General features: G+C 42.5%; 1 protein-coding gene across 17 annotated transcripts in view; it reads right to left on the bottom strand.

The window, feature by feature from the left end:
* Positions 1–1116: 1116 nt before the first annotated feature.
* Positions 1117–12111, bottom strand: part of asxl2 (ASXL transcriptional regulator 2) — a 319202-nt gene continuing 308207 nt past the window's right edge. For all 17 annotated transcript variants that reach the window (XM_041187692.1, XM_041187677.1, XM_041187682.1 and 14 more), the window contains 3 exons: positions 10836–10941; positions 9326–10073; positions 1117–5964 (listed from right to left, as the gene is read on the bottom strand). In XM_041187692.1, coding sequence (XP_041043626.1) covers positions 3391–5964; positions 9326–10073; positions 10836–10941 — 3428 coding nt within the window. In that variant the 3' untranslated portion in view covers positions 1117–3390. The remainder of the gene's footprint in view (positions 5965–9325; positions 10074–10835; positions 10942–12111) is intronic.

Here is a 12111-nt window from a genome sequence, read left to right on the forward strand (position 1 = left end):
AACCATAAGCCAATCAGGCAGTAGCGAGACCAGCGGCGGCCCCTTCCCCTGGAATCAAGACCCCGGGGGCGGAAGTCTTCCCTATTGAGAGCTGCTGGCCAATCAGGGGGGAGCGACAGCTTCTATGTTCCGCATCACCGCTGGGGAGGCTGTGGCTGCGGCCAGAAGGACAGGCACTGGTGTCCCAGGATTGTGGAGCAGCCCAGTCCAGTATTGTGGTTGGGGTGGGGGTGGCGGGCAGGGCGGGGGAGAGGGGTGCAATAGGGTAGGCAGCAAGGGCAAGGGGTTGGCTCTCAGTGCAGCACCCCTTCCTGATGTCCAGTCCCTCAGTCAGGCACTGAGTTCCTTTGATTGAGGGACCCTTGCCCCCCACCCCCCCCCTCCCATCCCACCCCCGCCTCCAGAGGTGACAAGCTGGCTGCACAGTTTTAGTTGCCGTGCACACCACCTGGCAACAGGTCCACCTGCAGCTGGGTCAATATCAGCAGTGGCGGGTTGAGGCCCTTAAGTAGTCATTAACTGGCCACTTAAGGGCTTCAATAGGCGGCAGGACAGGAAGGTTGGTGAAAGGCCTTCCCGCCCAGAATTTAATACTGGCGGAGGCAAGAAGGTGCTGGGCCTCCGGTACACCAGGAGTAAATGCCCTTCCGGCCTCCAATCATGCCAACAGCGAGAGCACAAGATTCAGGCCGGAGTGTCTAGCTGTGAGCTCTTCACAAAGAAATATTGGAAGGGGCAAAAAAGAATCCAAACAGAAGTGGTTTTCTGTTTAGGATTCAAGAGGGCAATCGCCCAAAACAGATGATAGTGAATTGTCCGCCTATTATACATTACCTGATAGCTTTTTCTGTTGGCTTTAATGGAAAAGAAAGTTGGGTGGAGTTTAAAACAGGCTATTGCCTATTTCACACTCCACATAAGATAAATTTCACCCCAGGTATTTAAAATATATTATTCAGTGAAGAAGAAAATACTGTTGATCAGAATATACCTTCAATCCTAAAACCAATCTCATTCATAACCCAATGCTGGTCAATGAATTGTTAAAAAAATTCATTGATGTGGTTTTACAAACTCTGAAATGTAGCACACACTATCCATTATTACAAACACAAATGATATAACAGCTATCTTTATTTGCTGTTGATCTGGTGATAAAATACATTTCATACAGGAGCTATATTTTGAATGTACATTCTCCATTATAAGAACAGGCATTTAAAATTTTTGAGAGAAAAATATAATCTGTAACAAGAAAGACAATACCAGAAATAAAGATTCTATGTTCTTTACAAGTGGCGTGAAGTGGCAAAAATTCAATTGCCTCTATGACAACATAGACCATTTACTGATATAGTTAAGTACTGAGTATTTTCAATGTTACTGACAATGCAACCTTATTATATCTGCCGTTGGGTGAATTTATTTGCATTTCTTCTATTGGGAAGTAAATGTTAAATATTTTGCCACTTATTTCCTTTTAACATAACATGATGTGCAACCAATATAAAGTAAAAGAAACATTGTTTATCTTTTAAATTCTTTAAAAATTCTTTAATTATTTTAAAAATAGTGATTTTTATATTGGTATTTGTGAAAAAAGTTTTTTTTTAAAACTATATATAGGCCTAATTTATTTTTACATATCTTCCATTATTAATTCAATAGAGCCTCAAAAATTTGCATCAAAAGACAGAATTCAAAGACAACAAGAAGCAGTGAGAAGATTTATACTATTCTTACAGCCCTTTTCAAAACAAATATTAACAATATTAAAAAGGAGGGGAAAAAGACCTTGCCACTATCAACAAATCAGGTTGTTTTGTTGGCCCCTTAAAACAAAATCGTCCACTGCAAGATCTGTCTTTAACCTCTCCAATCTTTCTGCTCCATGCTTCAAAAATCATAGGTGCTCTCTAAAATCTACTGAAGTCATAGACAATTGTAATTATCTGTTACCAGGTTTCACTTGTGCTCCATTACTGTTGGAAGGGCATTGTTGACCGCAGGTAATTTATTCCAAGGCCAGGATTTGGCCTGTGGGCAACACTAGTATGCCAGAATTTTGAATTTAAGCTGTGCTGTTTACTACTGATTTGATCATCAGCATGTTGCTTTCCTCAAGAAACTGAGATATCTCTAAGAACTAGATGTTTAGCTGTCAGAAAATAAAAGCTTCACTTTTGTCATTTCACAGACAGAGCTTGTCTGACATGCCATTCTAGGGCTTGGATCAATAATTTGTCATTTAGGAAAGATTTTTTTATGACACACATTAGGACATAATTATTATAATACATATTTTTAAATATAGTCATTAAAGTACGAAACTAATAATCTGGAAATTCCTCAACACAATTTATCCTATATCTTTTCCTGGAAATGGAACAGATTAAAATCCTATTATAGTCTCCTCATTCCTTGCATTGAGATATCAAAATAGTTTAGAAATACTGTAAGAAAATATACAATGCAATCTTCATGGATTTTTCAATATGCTTATACTGTGACATTCTTAATCATGTTGACCATTGGCAAAGTTGCACTTTTTGAATTATACTCAATTGGGTTTTGCTGATCTTCAAATACAATCTGATGGTTAACATTTTTAAAAATGTGCTGCCTGATCCAGCAGATTGGTGGAGACTTTCCTCATTTAGATTCAGTAATGGTGCAGTTCATTCTTCAGTAACTTGATGTCAGCACATACTCTATAGTTCATTACAAATTCTAGAGACTTATGTTCCTGACTTGTACTTAATTTTACTTGCTGACATTGCGGCTGCATTAACTGTATCCTAACATTTGCCAATCTCATAAATTCAAAACCAAGCACAGCAATTAACAAGCAGATTCAGTTTTGTGTTCAACAGTAATCAGATTCTAACTAACCAGCCCACCTACTGAAAAGTTGAAAGTTCATTACCCAGGCCCCTAGCGTGGATAACTTATACTCACAATTCTTACTTCAGGGTGAAGAAATGATGTCAGCAAATGCCGTGTTTTCTGGCTATGCAAATTTCAAATTTGCTTGTTCACGTCAATTTATTCAAGGCCAAAGGTTGGGGGCGGGGGGGGGGGGAAAGCTAAAATATACTGGGTCCCTGTTAATATGAGCAGGTATTTAAATAATATATCAAACAAGTCTCTATTAGTTACCCTGTTCGCTGCTGTTCAAAATTTTGTTTGAAAAAATAGAACAATAAAATCTGAACATGATCTTTAGTGCAAACTCTGTCTCATTTAACACATACCAGCCAAAGAAGCTTAGAAAAAGGTGCCATTGTTAATAAACTTGATATAAACTTTTTTCCTGATTGAACATTTCTTTTGTGCATGGCATACGCCAGTTCAGATAAATTTCTTTTTAATGAAGAAAAACATGTTTATTTATCGTACCACCAGACAAGAAACACATAATTTAGATGGTCCGATGCAGTCATCATGACAAAATGCCCCGCATCCTTTACACATAATCATGGCTTTAAGCCTGCAATAACATTTGGAAGGTGAGTCCTCCATGTTGCCACCTTCGGGAAATGTTTGGGCAGATTGGCTGCTCGTATTTATTGACTGACCAGCAGGAAGTGTTGTCACAGTAACGGAGAATGACACCATATTTCCAGAGTTATTTGAGACTTGGCTGTACACAGACATTCCTGTGACTGTGGAGCAATGGTTTACAGATGAAACAGAAGGAACATTGATACTGCTACTATGAACAGGTCTAAATGCAAACTGGGAACTTGCACGGTTTCCTCCATAAGGGGGAAACTTTTGTTGGTGTTGGGTAGGCTGTTGAAATCCTACAGATAAGCTGGATATCCTGTAAGGGTCTTGATGACTCTGCATTGATTTTCCACCACCAACATGAGCTAAATTTGACTGGATTCCCTGATAGAATTCTTTAGTCACAGATATACCAGCCACATGTGCAGGAGGCAGTAAAGGAGTGTTCTCCTTTCCAGTGTGTTTATATTCATGTGTGGGTGCTTCCACTTTCAAATATCCACTGGACAAATTATCTACTCGAGGGCAGACATCACCCATTTGTGTGGGATCCTGCTCTGTTTTGATTAACACAGATGGAGGATGACAGGACACTGACCTGTTGTTTGATTCTGATGTCACCTGAACGCTACCATCAACTTGTTTTGCTCTGTCTTCCTTAAGATCCTTCTCAGATGTTTCTACCAAACCATTTATACCAACATGAGTCTCAGTGCTCTGAACATGGGCTCTTTTCCAGCTCTCGGAACCTCTTCCATAGGTAGCTGTATTAAGAAGGTAATGACCAGATACAGCTGGCTTAAGGGCAGACTTTGTCCCCATCAAACCAAATCTCGATCTTTGACCAACCGAAGCACCTGCAGAGGAAAAAGCTGAACTGTTGACTTCGTGCTGTAAAGACACAGGAACTAAGATTTGACTCTGCACATTGCTCAGGATGGCCTGCTGTATCCTCTCTTGTGTTGTGCTGTTGAGCGTTTCTGGTTGACTGCAGTCTTGATCAGTGTCTCTGATTTGCTGCTCTTCATTAGTAGAACTGTGTTTTGAAGCCTGTTCAAACAACTTCTGTTGTCTGTGTTGATCGGTTGATTCAACAACTTGTTCTGGTACTGTCTCAGATTGTCTTCCTTTGATAAGGTCAGTAGATACCTCACCAGACCCGTGAATCACAGTGGTGGCATTTCCCACAGTCACGGATACGACTAATGTGCCATCAGATGATATCTTCATGTTATCGTCGAGTGAAGTTTTAGGAAACTGATATACAGGCTTCATCTCTACTTTGGTTAGAGGCTTAGGCAGGAATTGCTCTAGTGGCACTTCTTTCCCTTGCAGTAACTGTGTAACCAATGGGTTATTTGCAGGGATGGAGGAACCCATTTTTGGTATGGTTCCACAAACAGGCCCTTGTGTTTTAAGACTAGGTACATCAAGTGAAGTGCAAAATAAGGGTGCCGATGTAGTAGATATAATTATAGGGCTTTCTACATTTGTACTTGTTTCAGAAACTGGGGAGGCCACTTCCAAAGTTCCAGCTGTGCCTCCAGATGCCACAGAAATAGAACCAGCTGTTGTGACGAACACATTGGCTGAAGCTGAAACCTGATGGCCCCTTTGTGTATCGAAAGAAATGCAGGGCAGCGAAGTATCAGCAGGCAGTTTTCTGTCCACATTTGATGCTCTGACGTTAGAGTCTATCAAAGGCTGATTACTCACTTCACCTGGCTTATTGTGCATTGCAAAATTTCCTGAGCTTTGAGTTGCTGCCTTTGCATACTCAGAATCGCTGAAAACAGGCACAGGTTTCAAAACTTCCCTCACGGTTGGACTGGAAATCTGCTTTATAGTTTGTGTCTGCATTGGAGCAGGAGTGGCTTTTGTTGCAGCACTGTTTGTCATCACAGGAGTTGTCTGCAAGGATGCTAGTGAAGTCACAGATGTTGTCGTATGTACACTTGATAATGTTAATGCTGGTGTTGTGACTGTGGTTGTGGATTTGCTGGGGTCTGTACTGCTACCTGCAGGTATGCACTGCGCCATGGGGGCTTGCTGTAATTGTGTTCTTGCATCCATACTGGTTGGGGCCTTGGCCGTTGCCTCTGCACATTTTCTGGGTTGCTGTCCTGGACTATTAAACAAGGGCCCTCCAATACCTCTCCTGCCTCCAGTTCTGTCCATGTCCAGTGTGCTCCCCTGTCCTGAGATTCTACTGATCCCAGTCCCAGTCCCTCCTCCCCCTCCACTCCCTCCCCCTGGACCTGGGCCTGGAACTGCTCCACCTGCAGCTGCGGCTGCTGCGGCCCGCTGTGCCTTGGCAAGTTGAGCTTTAGCTTTGATGTCTGCAAGAGTCCTGGCTCCAGTTCTCCCAGGACTAGTGACGAGCGGTGGGAAAGTGGCCCTTGGAGAGACCTGACCAGTCTGGGTAGGCACAGGTCTGATTCTTGAGACTGAAATCTGTAAGGGATGGAAAGGATGAAAATTAAAAGGGCAATTATATGCATATTGAGCTAATTTTCGGTAGGAACAATGAGCAGAGTATTAAGGTTCCTTGCAGGTAGATTTGTAGGCGAGTGTCCCATAAAATTCCATGGGTGCCTTTCCTGCCAGCTACCTACCTGACCTGGCTGTGATCTAATGGGTAGCGAGTGAGGCCTCAGGCACGTCACCTGCTCTCAAGCCAAACTGAGGCCCTTAAGTGGCCAATTAATGGCCACATCCCACCCAGGTGCAATTCTTTGAGGTTAGTGATGGGCAGTAAGCTGGCAGGTAAACCTGCTTGGCTCTCAGGCAGGAAAGTGAGTTGAAGGTGCCTCCTTCATGGGCCCCCTTTTCTGATCGAAAGCTCCTCCCCCCCCCCACCCCAAATGTTCCCTCCTAACCCCTCCTCTACACGCTCCCCCCCCCACCCCCCCAACCCCGGCCTGTGCACCCGCCACCCACCTTTCCACTGGTCCTCCTATCCTGATCCCGCTGACAACATCCCAACACCTCCATACACACCAACCTGCCAGCTTACATATTAACTAGCTCCTGGCTCTTCCCCTAGGGGGACTGGATGAAGTCTCAGCAGCGAGCACTCCTCTCGGTGACACTACCGGGACCAGAAAGCTACCAACCAATCTGGATTTTCTGCCAGCTCTTGGATGTTGGACTTCCTCCCCAGATGGGGGTGGAAGGCCTGTCACAAGCCCTTTAATGCTCCTCAGAGCATTAAATGGCCTCAGGGCAGCCTGTCGGAGCAGCAGCGAGTTTTATGGTAGCCTTTTTGATGGCCACCATAAAATCCCGCTCCATGTTTGTTGGATTTCTGTCTTAAAGTCACATCCGGTTTTTTTATACATGAGGCTTTCCAGTCCTTTACTGAAATTTAAAACAAAAAGTGAGAGTACATAGTTCCTGATTGACTTTTTATAACATGCAAGGTAGGAACTTGAGCAGCTAGCAGTAACCTTCTAAAGAGATTCTGAGCCCAGAAGAACTAATTGAAATGAGGTATCGTAATGCATTTTCACTCTTAGCTTTTTAAATAGAGGCACAGAGTACAAAAGCAAGGACGTCATGCCAAATCTTTACAAAACACTGGTTGGACCCCTTGTTGCGATACTGGGCATTGCACTTTAGGAAAGATATCAAGGCCATAACAGAGGGTGCAGAGGAGACGGTACCAGGGAGGAGAGACTTCATTTACATTGAGACACCACAAAAACTCGGATTGTTCTCCTTAGGACACAGAAATTTAAGGGGAGATTTGATGGAGGAGTTCAAAATTATGTAGTGTTCTCCTAAGTAAATTTCAAGAAAGTGTTTCTAGTGGCAGAGGGATCGGTAACTAGAGGACACAGATTTAAGGTAATTAGGACCAGAAGCGTCATGAAAGGATTATTTTCATGCAGTGAGTTGTTAAGGTATAGAATACACTCCTGAAAGGGTTGTGGTAGCCAATTCAATAATAAGTTATAAAAGGAAATTGGATTAATACTTGAAAAGAAAAGATTTGCTGTGCTATGGGGTGATAGCAGGTGGACTAATTGCAAAATATCTTCAAAGACCCAGCACAGGTAAGATGGGTGAAATGGTCTCCTTTTAAACTGCATCATTCTATGATTCTATGCTAGTTTTCCTTCTAGATATAAATATGATCATTTGTTACAGTTTCTGCACCTTTTAACCAGTACTTTTTTTTATTCATTTATAGATCTGGACATCGCTGGCTGGGCCAGCATTAATTGCTCATCCCTAATTGCCCTTGAGAAGGTGGTGGTGAGCTGCCTTTTTGAACCATTGCAGTCTATGTGGTGTAGGTACACCCACAGTGCTGTTAGGGAGGGAGTTCCAGTACTTTGACACAGCTACAGTGAAGGAACGGCGATATATTTCTAAGTCAGGATGGTGAGTGACTTGGAGGGGAACTTCCAGGTGGTGGTGTTCCCACGTGTTTGCTGCCCTTGTCCTTTTAGATGATAGTGGTCGTGGATTTGGAAGGTGCTGCCTAAGGAGCCTTGGTGAGTTTCTGCAGTGCATCTTGTAGATGGTACAGACTGCTGACACTGTTTGTCGGTGGTGGAGGGAGTGATGTTTGTGGAAGGGGTGCCAATCAAGCAGGCTGCTTTATCCTGGATGGTGTCAAGCTTCTTGAGTGTTGTTGGAGCTGCACTCATCCAGGCAAGTGGAGGGCATTCATCACACTCCTGAAATGCCTTGTAGGTGGTGGACAGGCTTTGGGGAACCAGGAGGTGAGTTACGTGTCACAGGATTCCTAGCCTCTGACGTGCTCTTGTAGCCACAGTATTTATATGGCTAGTCCAGTTCAGTTTCTGGTCAATGATAACCCTCAGGGTGTTAATAGTGGGGGATTCAGTGATGGTAATGTCATTGACCATCAAGGGATGATGGTTAGATTCTCTCTTGTTGGAGCTGATCATTGCTTGACACTTGTGTGGCACAAATGTTACTTACCACTTGTCAGCACAAGGTATGTCATAAGATTAATGTCATGATAATTTAAGTAACATTGTGTAGAACCAAGGGATTCTCTGCAACATTGGGCTGCATTTGATGCAGCTTTTTGTGGCAGCCAACATGGCGACTGGCCCACTTAATTGTGGGAGAAGCTCCGTGTCAGTCTCCCGGTAGTGGTAAAACCGCTCCCGATAAATTCAGAGGGTGGCAGGTGCTGATGTGGGATTCCGGCTGCCAGCTGGAGGATGTCAATTAGGTTCATTAATGAGCCCAGTGAAACCCAGCATCCCTGAGCCACCAGGGATTAAATGAAGGCCGCACGGCTTTCCCATGCTGCTGAAGGCCGCCCAGAAAACCCTGTTATGGAGGGGTGGTGGTTCCTCGCTATTAGCCACTCTGTGCCTGATCGAGAGACCTGGCATTGGGCAGGGAGTTGGCATTTGAGCCACGCACCCCCTCCTCCCATGATCCTAAGCCCATTCCCATCCTGCCATCGCCCATTGTTGGTCTGGGCTCTCACAATGACCCTAGGCCTCTGGTGGGTGCATTGCCTCCAGCAGCCACCGCTCCCATTGGCGGTGGCAGCATGAGGAGCTGCCAGCTTCTGATTGGCCAGCAGCTCCTGGCGGTTGGGACTGCTGCCAGCAGGGGCCTCAATTGCAGGGAAGGTCCGATGGTGGCCACTTAAGTGCCTTAAAGGCACTTGATTCCGTTGAGCCTCCCCCACGGAACTGAGCGGGTTCCTGCCAGTTCTCTGAATGATGGGCGAGACCGCATCGGCCCGACAGAATCCCGGCCATCGTGTGTTGCACCTGGAATAGGACCTGGAATATGTAAAGAACAAGATGTTAAGTACCTTAAGAGGTGGGACTTTGAGTTCATGTGGCTCATCTTTGTTTCTGGGAAAGTCCTTAGGTGGGGTCCGAAATAACTGGTGGTCCACAATGCGGGGTCTTTTCTCAGGACTGAGCAGAGACTCTCCTTCGTTGGTAGACTTCCTCTTCAGACCCTCTGCAGTAACTTCCATTTGTTCAGTGGAATTTAGAACTTGGTCTTGTTTTGAAGACTCATGGCTCTTGCTCTCCACTGATTCAAAAGCCTCAGGCTTTTTACTTTTAGATGTTTCTGAACTCTCCGACTTCAGCTGCAGTTTGGGCTCATTTTGGTCTAATTTTGGCTTAGGTACCAAGGCTTTAGCCTCTGGGGAAATAATAGAGCCTACTTTTGATGTTTGATTATCTTGCTGCAGCACTGAAGTAATATGGTCAAGGTCCACCTTCTTCTCAGGCAGGGCGCTAATCTCCGAAGATCTATTGTCTTCATGGTTTTTAATAGCTGGAATTGGTTTGGTGCCACATTGTTCTGAAGAGGCTGCTGATTTCTCTGTATCTTCAACCTTTTCTTCTACTTTTAGCATCCCTGCTTCTTTGGTTATTGCTTTGTGGTCAGTTTCTCCTTTTGGCTCAACTGGTGTTTCTGCCTTGATGGAAGTTTCTTGCATGACTGATTGCAGAAGGGCTTGTTTGGATGGAGGGCGTTGACAATCCTCAACATTATTCGACAATGCAGTCAGCTTTTCTGAGTCTTCCAGACTTATGCCAGAACTGCAAAATGTTGAAGTTATTTGCAAAACAAGTGTCAAAAACATTTAAAAATCTAGAAGATTTTTTAAACATGTTTTAAAAAGCATGTACTTTCAAGCTTGTACAGATAAGAAATAACTTAAATTACCTCTCAATTATTCAAAAAATAAAACTGATTATAAACACAAAGATTATTTAGACTTGTCTCAATTTAACATCAGTTAAAGCTAGTGATGTAGTCAGTCAAGTGGGTTATTGTGCAACACAAATGATGATTAATTTGATATTCTGGCGAACATTGTGAGCAACAGCCAATCAAAGTATTTTCAAAGAATATTGGTTAGTACACATCCACAACGTAGGAAGTGTTAGCACTCTGATCAAGTGCCTATCCCAGTTTATCTGAAAAATCTATTTCTGCCTATGGATTTTGTGGGCTGGCCGGCATATTTATAGCCTGCAGATGTGAAACTGGCAGCTGTAGCTGTCTAAGTAATGTAATAGAAAATGTTATAGTTAATTATTAGCGACTATATTAAATAGTCTTTCTTTTGCCTTTCTACGTTAAGAAATGTTTCATTTACACTTTATTCAAAAAAAAACTACCTTTTAATTAAAACTGCTGGCTCATTCTGCTACCCTGAAACCAGCACCTGCAGTACAACAGCACCACGAGTGACTGAATAGGAATCCTTTGCTAGAAACGAAGTAGGATATTACCCTCATAGACAATGTACTTCAAAAAAGGCAAAACAGAAATAAAAATCTGATTAAATTGCTTACTTTTGACCATAGTAATTCTCAAAAAAACTTTCCTTCCATTGTTCCACCTTCTTTTCTTTTTCTATCTCTTGTCGTATTCGCAGCTGCATCTCTGGAGTGAACTCTCCTGCAGATAAACATGCAGAAAGTTAATGAATATGCTTTACAGTGCGCACTGAAATGGAGTAAATGCTCTCAGTTCAGCTGCTTTTACAGAAGGATAATAAGAAAATGGAGCCTCAAATGGACTGATTTACCAGACTTACCTGACTTAAAATATTCTAATCCATTCTATCAATAGTTACTTTTAAAATAGATACATATTTTAGCAAAATTTTCCCTTGAAGAACAAACTCAGATTTTTTGTACTTTCCAAAACAGTTTATAATCCAAAAACAAATAAATGAGTTAAGCCTTTGCTAATATGCCAAAGCCTACTGTCCAGGCCTAAATATTTCTATTCTGGGCTGCTTTGAATTTAAATTAGTGGCTGAAGTTTAAAATCATAAGCACTGTTTTTGCTTGAAGGAAGTCAGTGTATGCTGTGTACTGCGTCAAGAATGAAACAATTCTGCAAAGTCGTTTGGATGGGGAATCATTCATCTCCATGCTTAATATAATCAGCTCAATTTATTTTTGACCATAATGGTTGCTGGTTGGCTAGAATCTGCTTGGATTTGCAGAGAGTTTGTGTGTTTATATTGTCATTTGGAAATTCAAATGCGCTAAAAATAGGGAGGAAATATTTAGTATCAGAGAAATTAATGCAGTTCTAGCCTTAGGAGGAATAGAGTTGAGTAGAGCTAAACATCCTGCCTATCTGTATGTCATTGAAGGAAGATTAAAACAAACATTTGGATGCTGTTGCCACGACCACGATCTTCAGTTAGAAAAAAACTCACCTCAAAATATGACATTTTTTCAGCTCAAATTTAGAAACTGGAACCACTTTACTCTTAACAATTCCCTCAACATAAATTGAGCTGATTATATTAAGCATGGAGATGAATGATTCCCCATCCAAATGACTTTGCAGAATTGTTTCATTCTTGACATAGTACACAGCATACACTGACTTACTTCAAACAAAAACAGTGCTTATGATTTTAAACTTCAGCCACTGGTTGAAATTCAAAGCAGCCCAGAATAGAAACATTTAGGCCTGAAAATTAGGCTTTGGCATTTGTTTGAAATTCATCTCCACTACTTGAGTTGAGATGTCCAATTTATTTTGTACAAGCTCATCGTGCTGCTAAAATTTCTGAGGTGGGAATTTCAGAAGAGTGCATCAAATGTT

Source organism: Carcharodon carcharias, chromosome 5 (genome assembly GCF_017639515.1).
Source record: "Carcharodon carcharias isolate sCarCar2 chromosome 5, sCarCar2.pri, whole genome shotgun sequence".
Lineage (NCBI taxonomy): Eukaryota > Metazoa > Chordata > Chondrichthyes > Lamniformes > Lamnidae > Carcharodon > Carcharodon carcharias.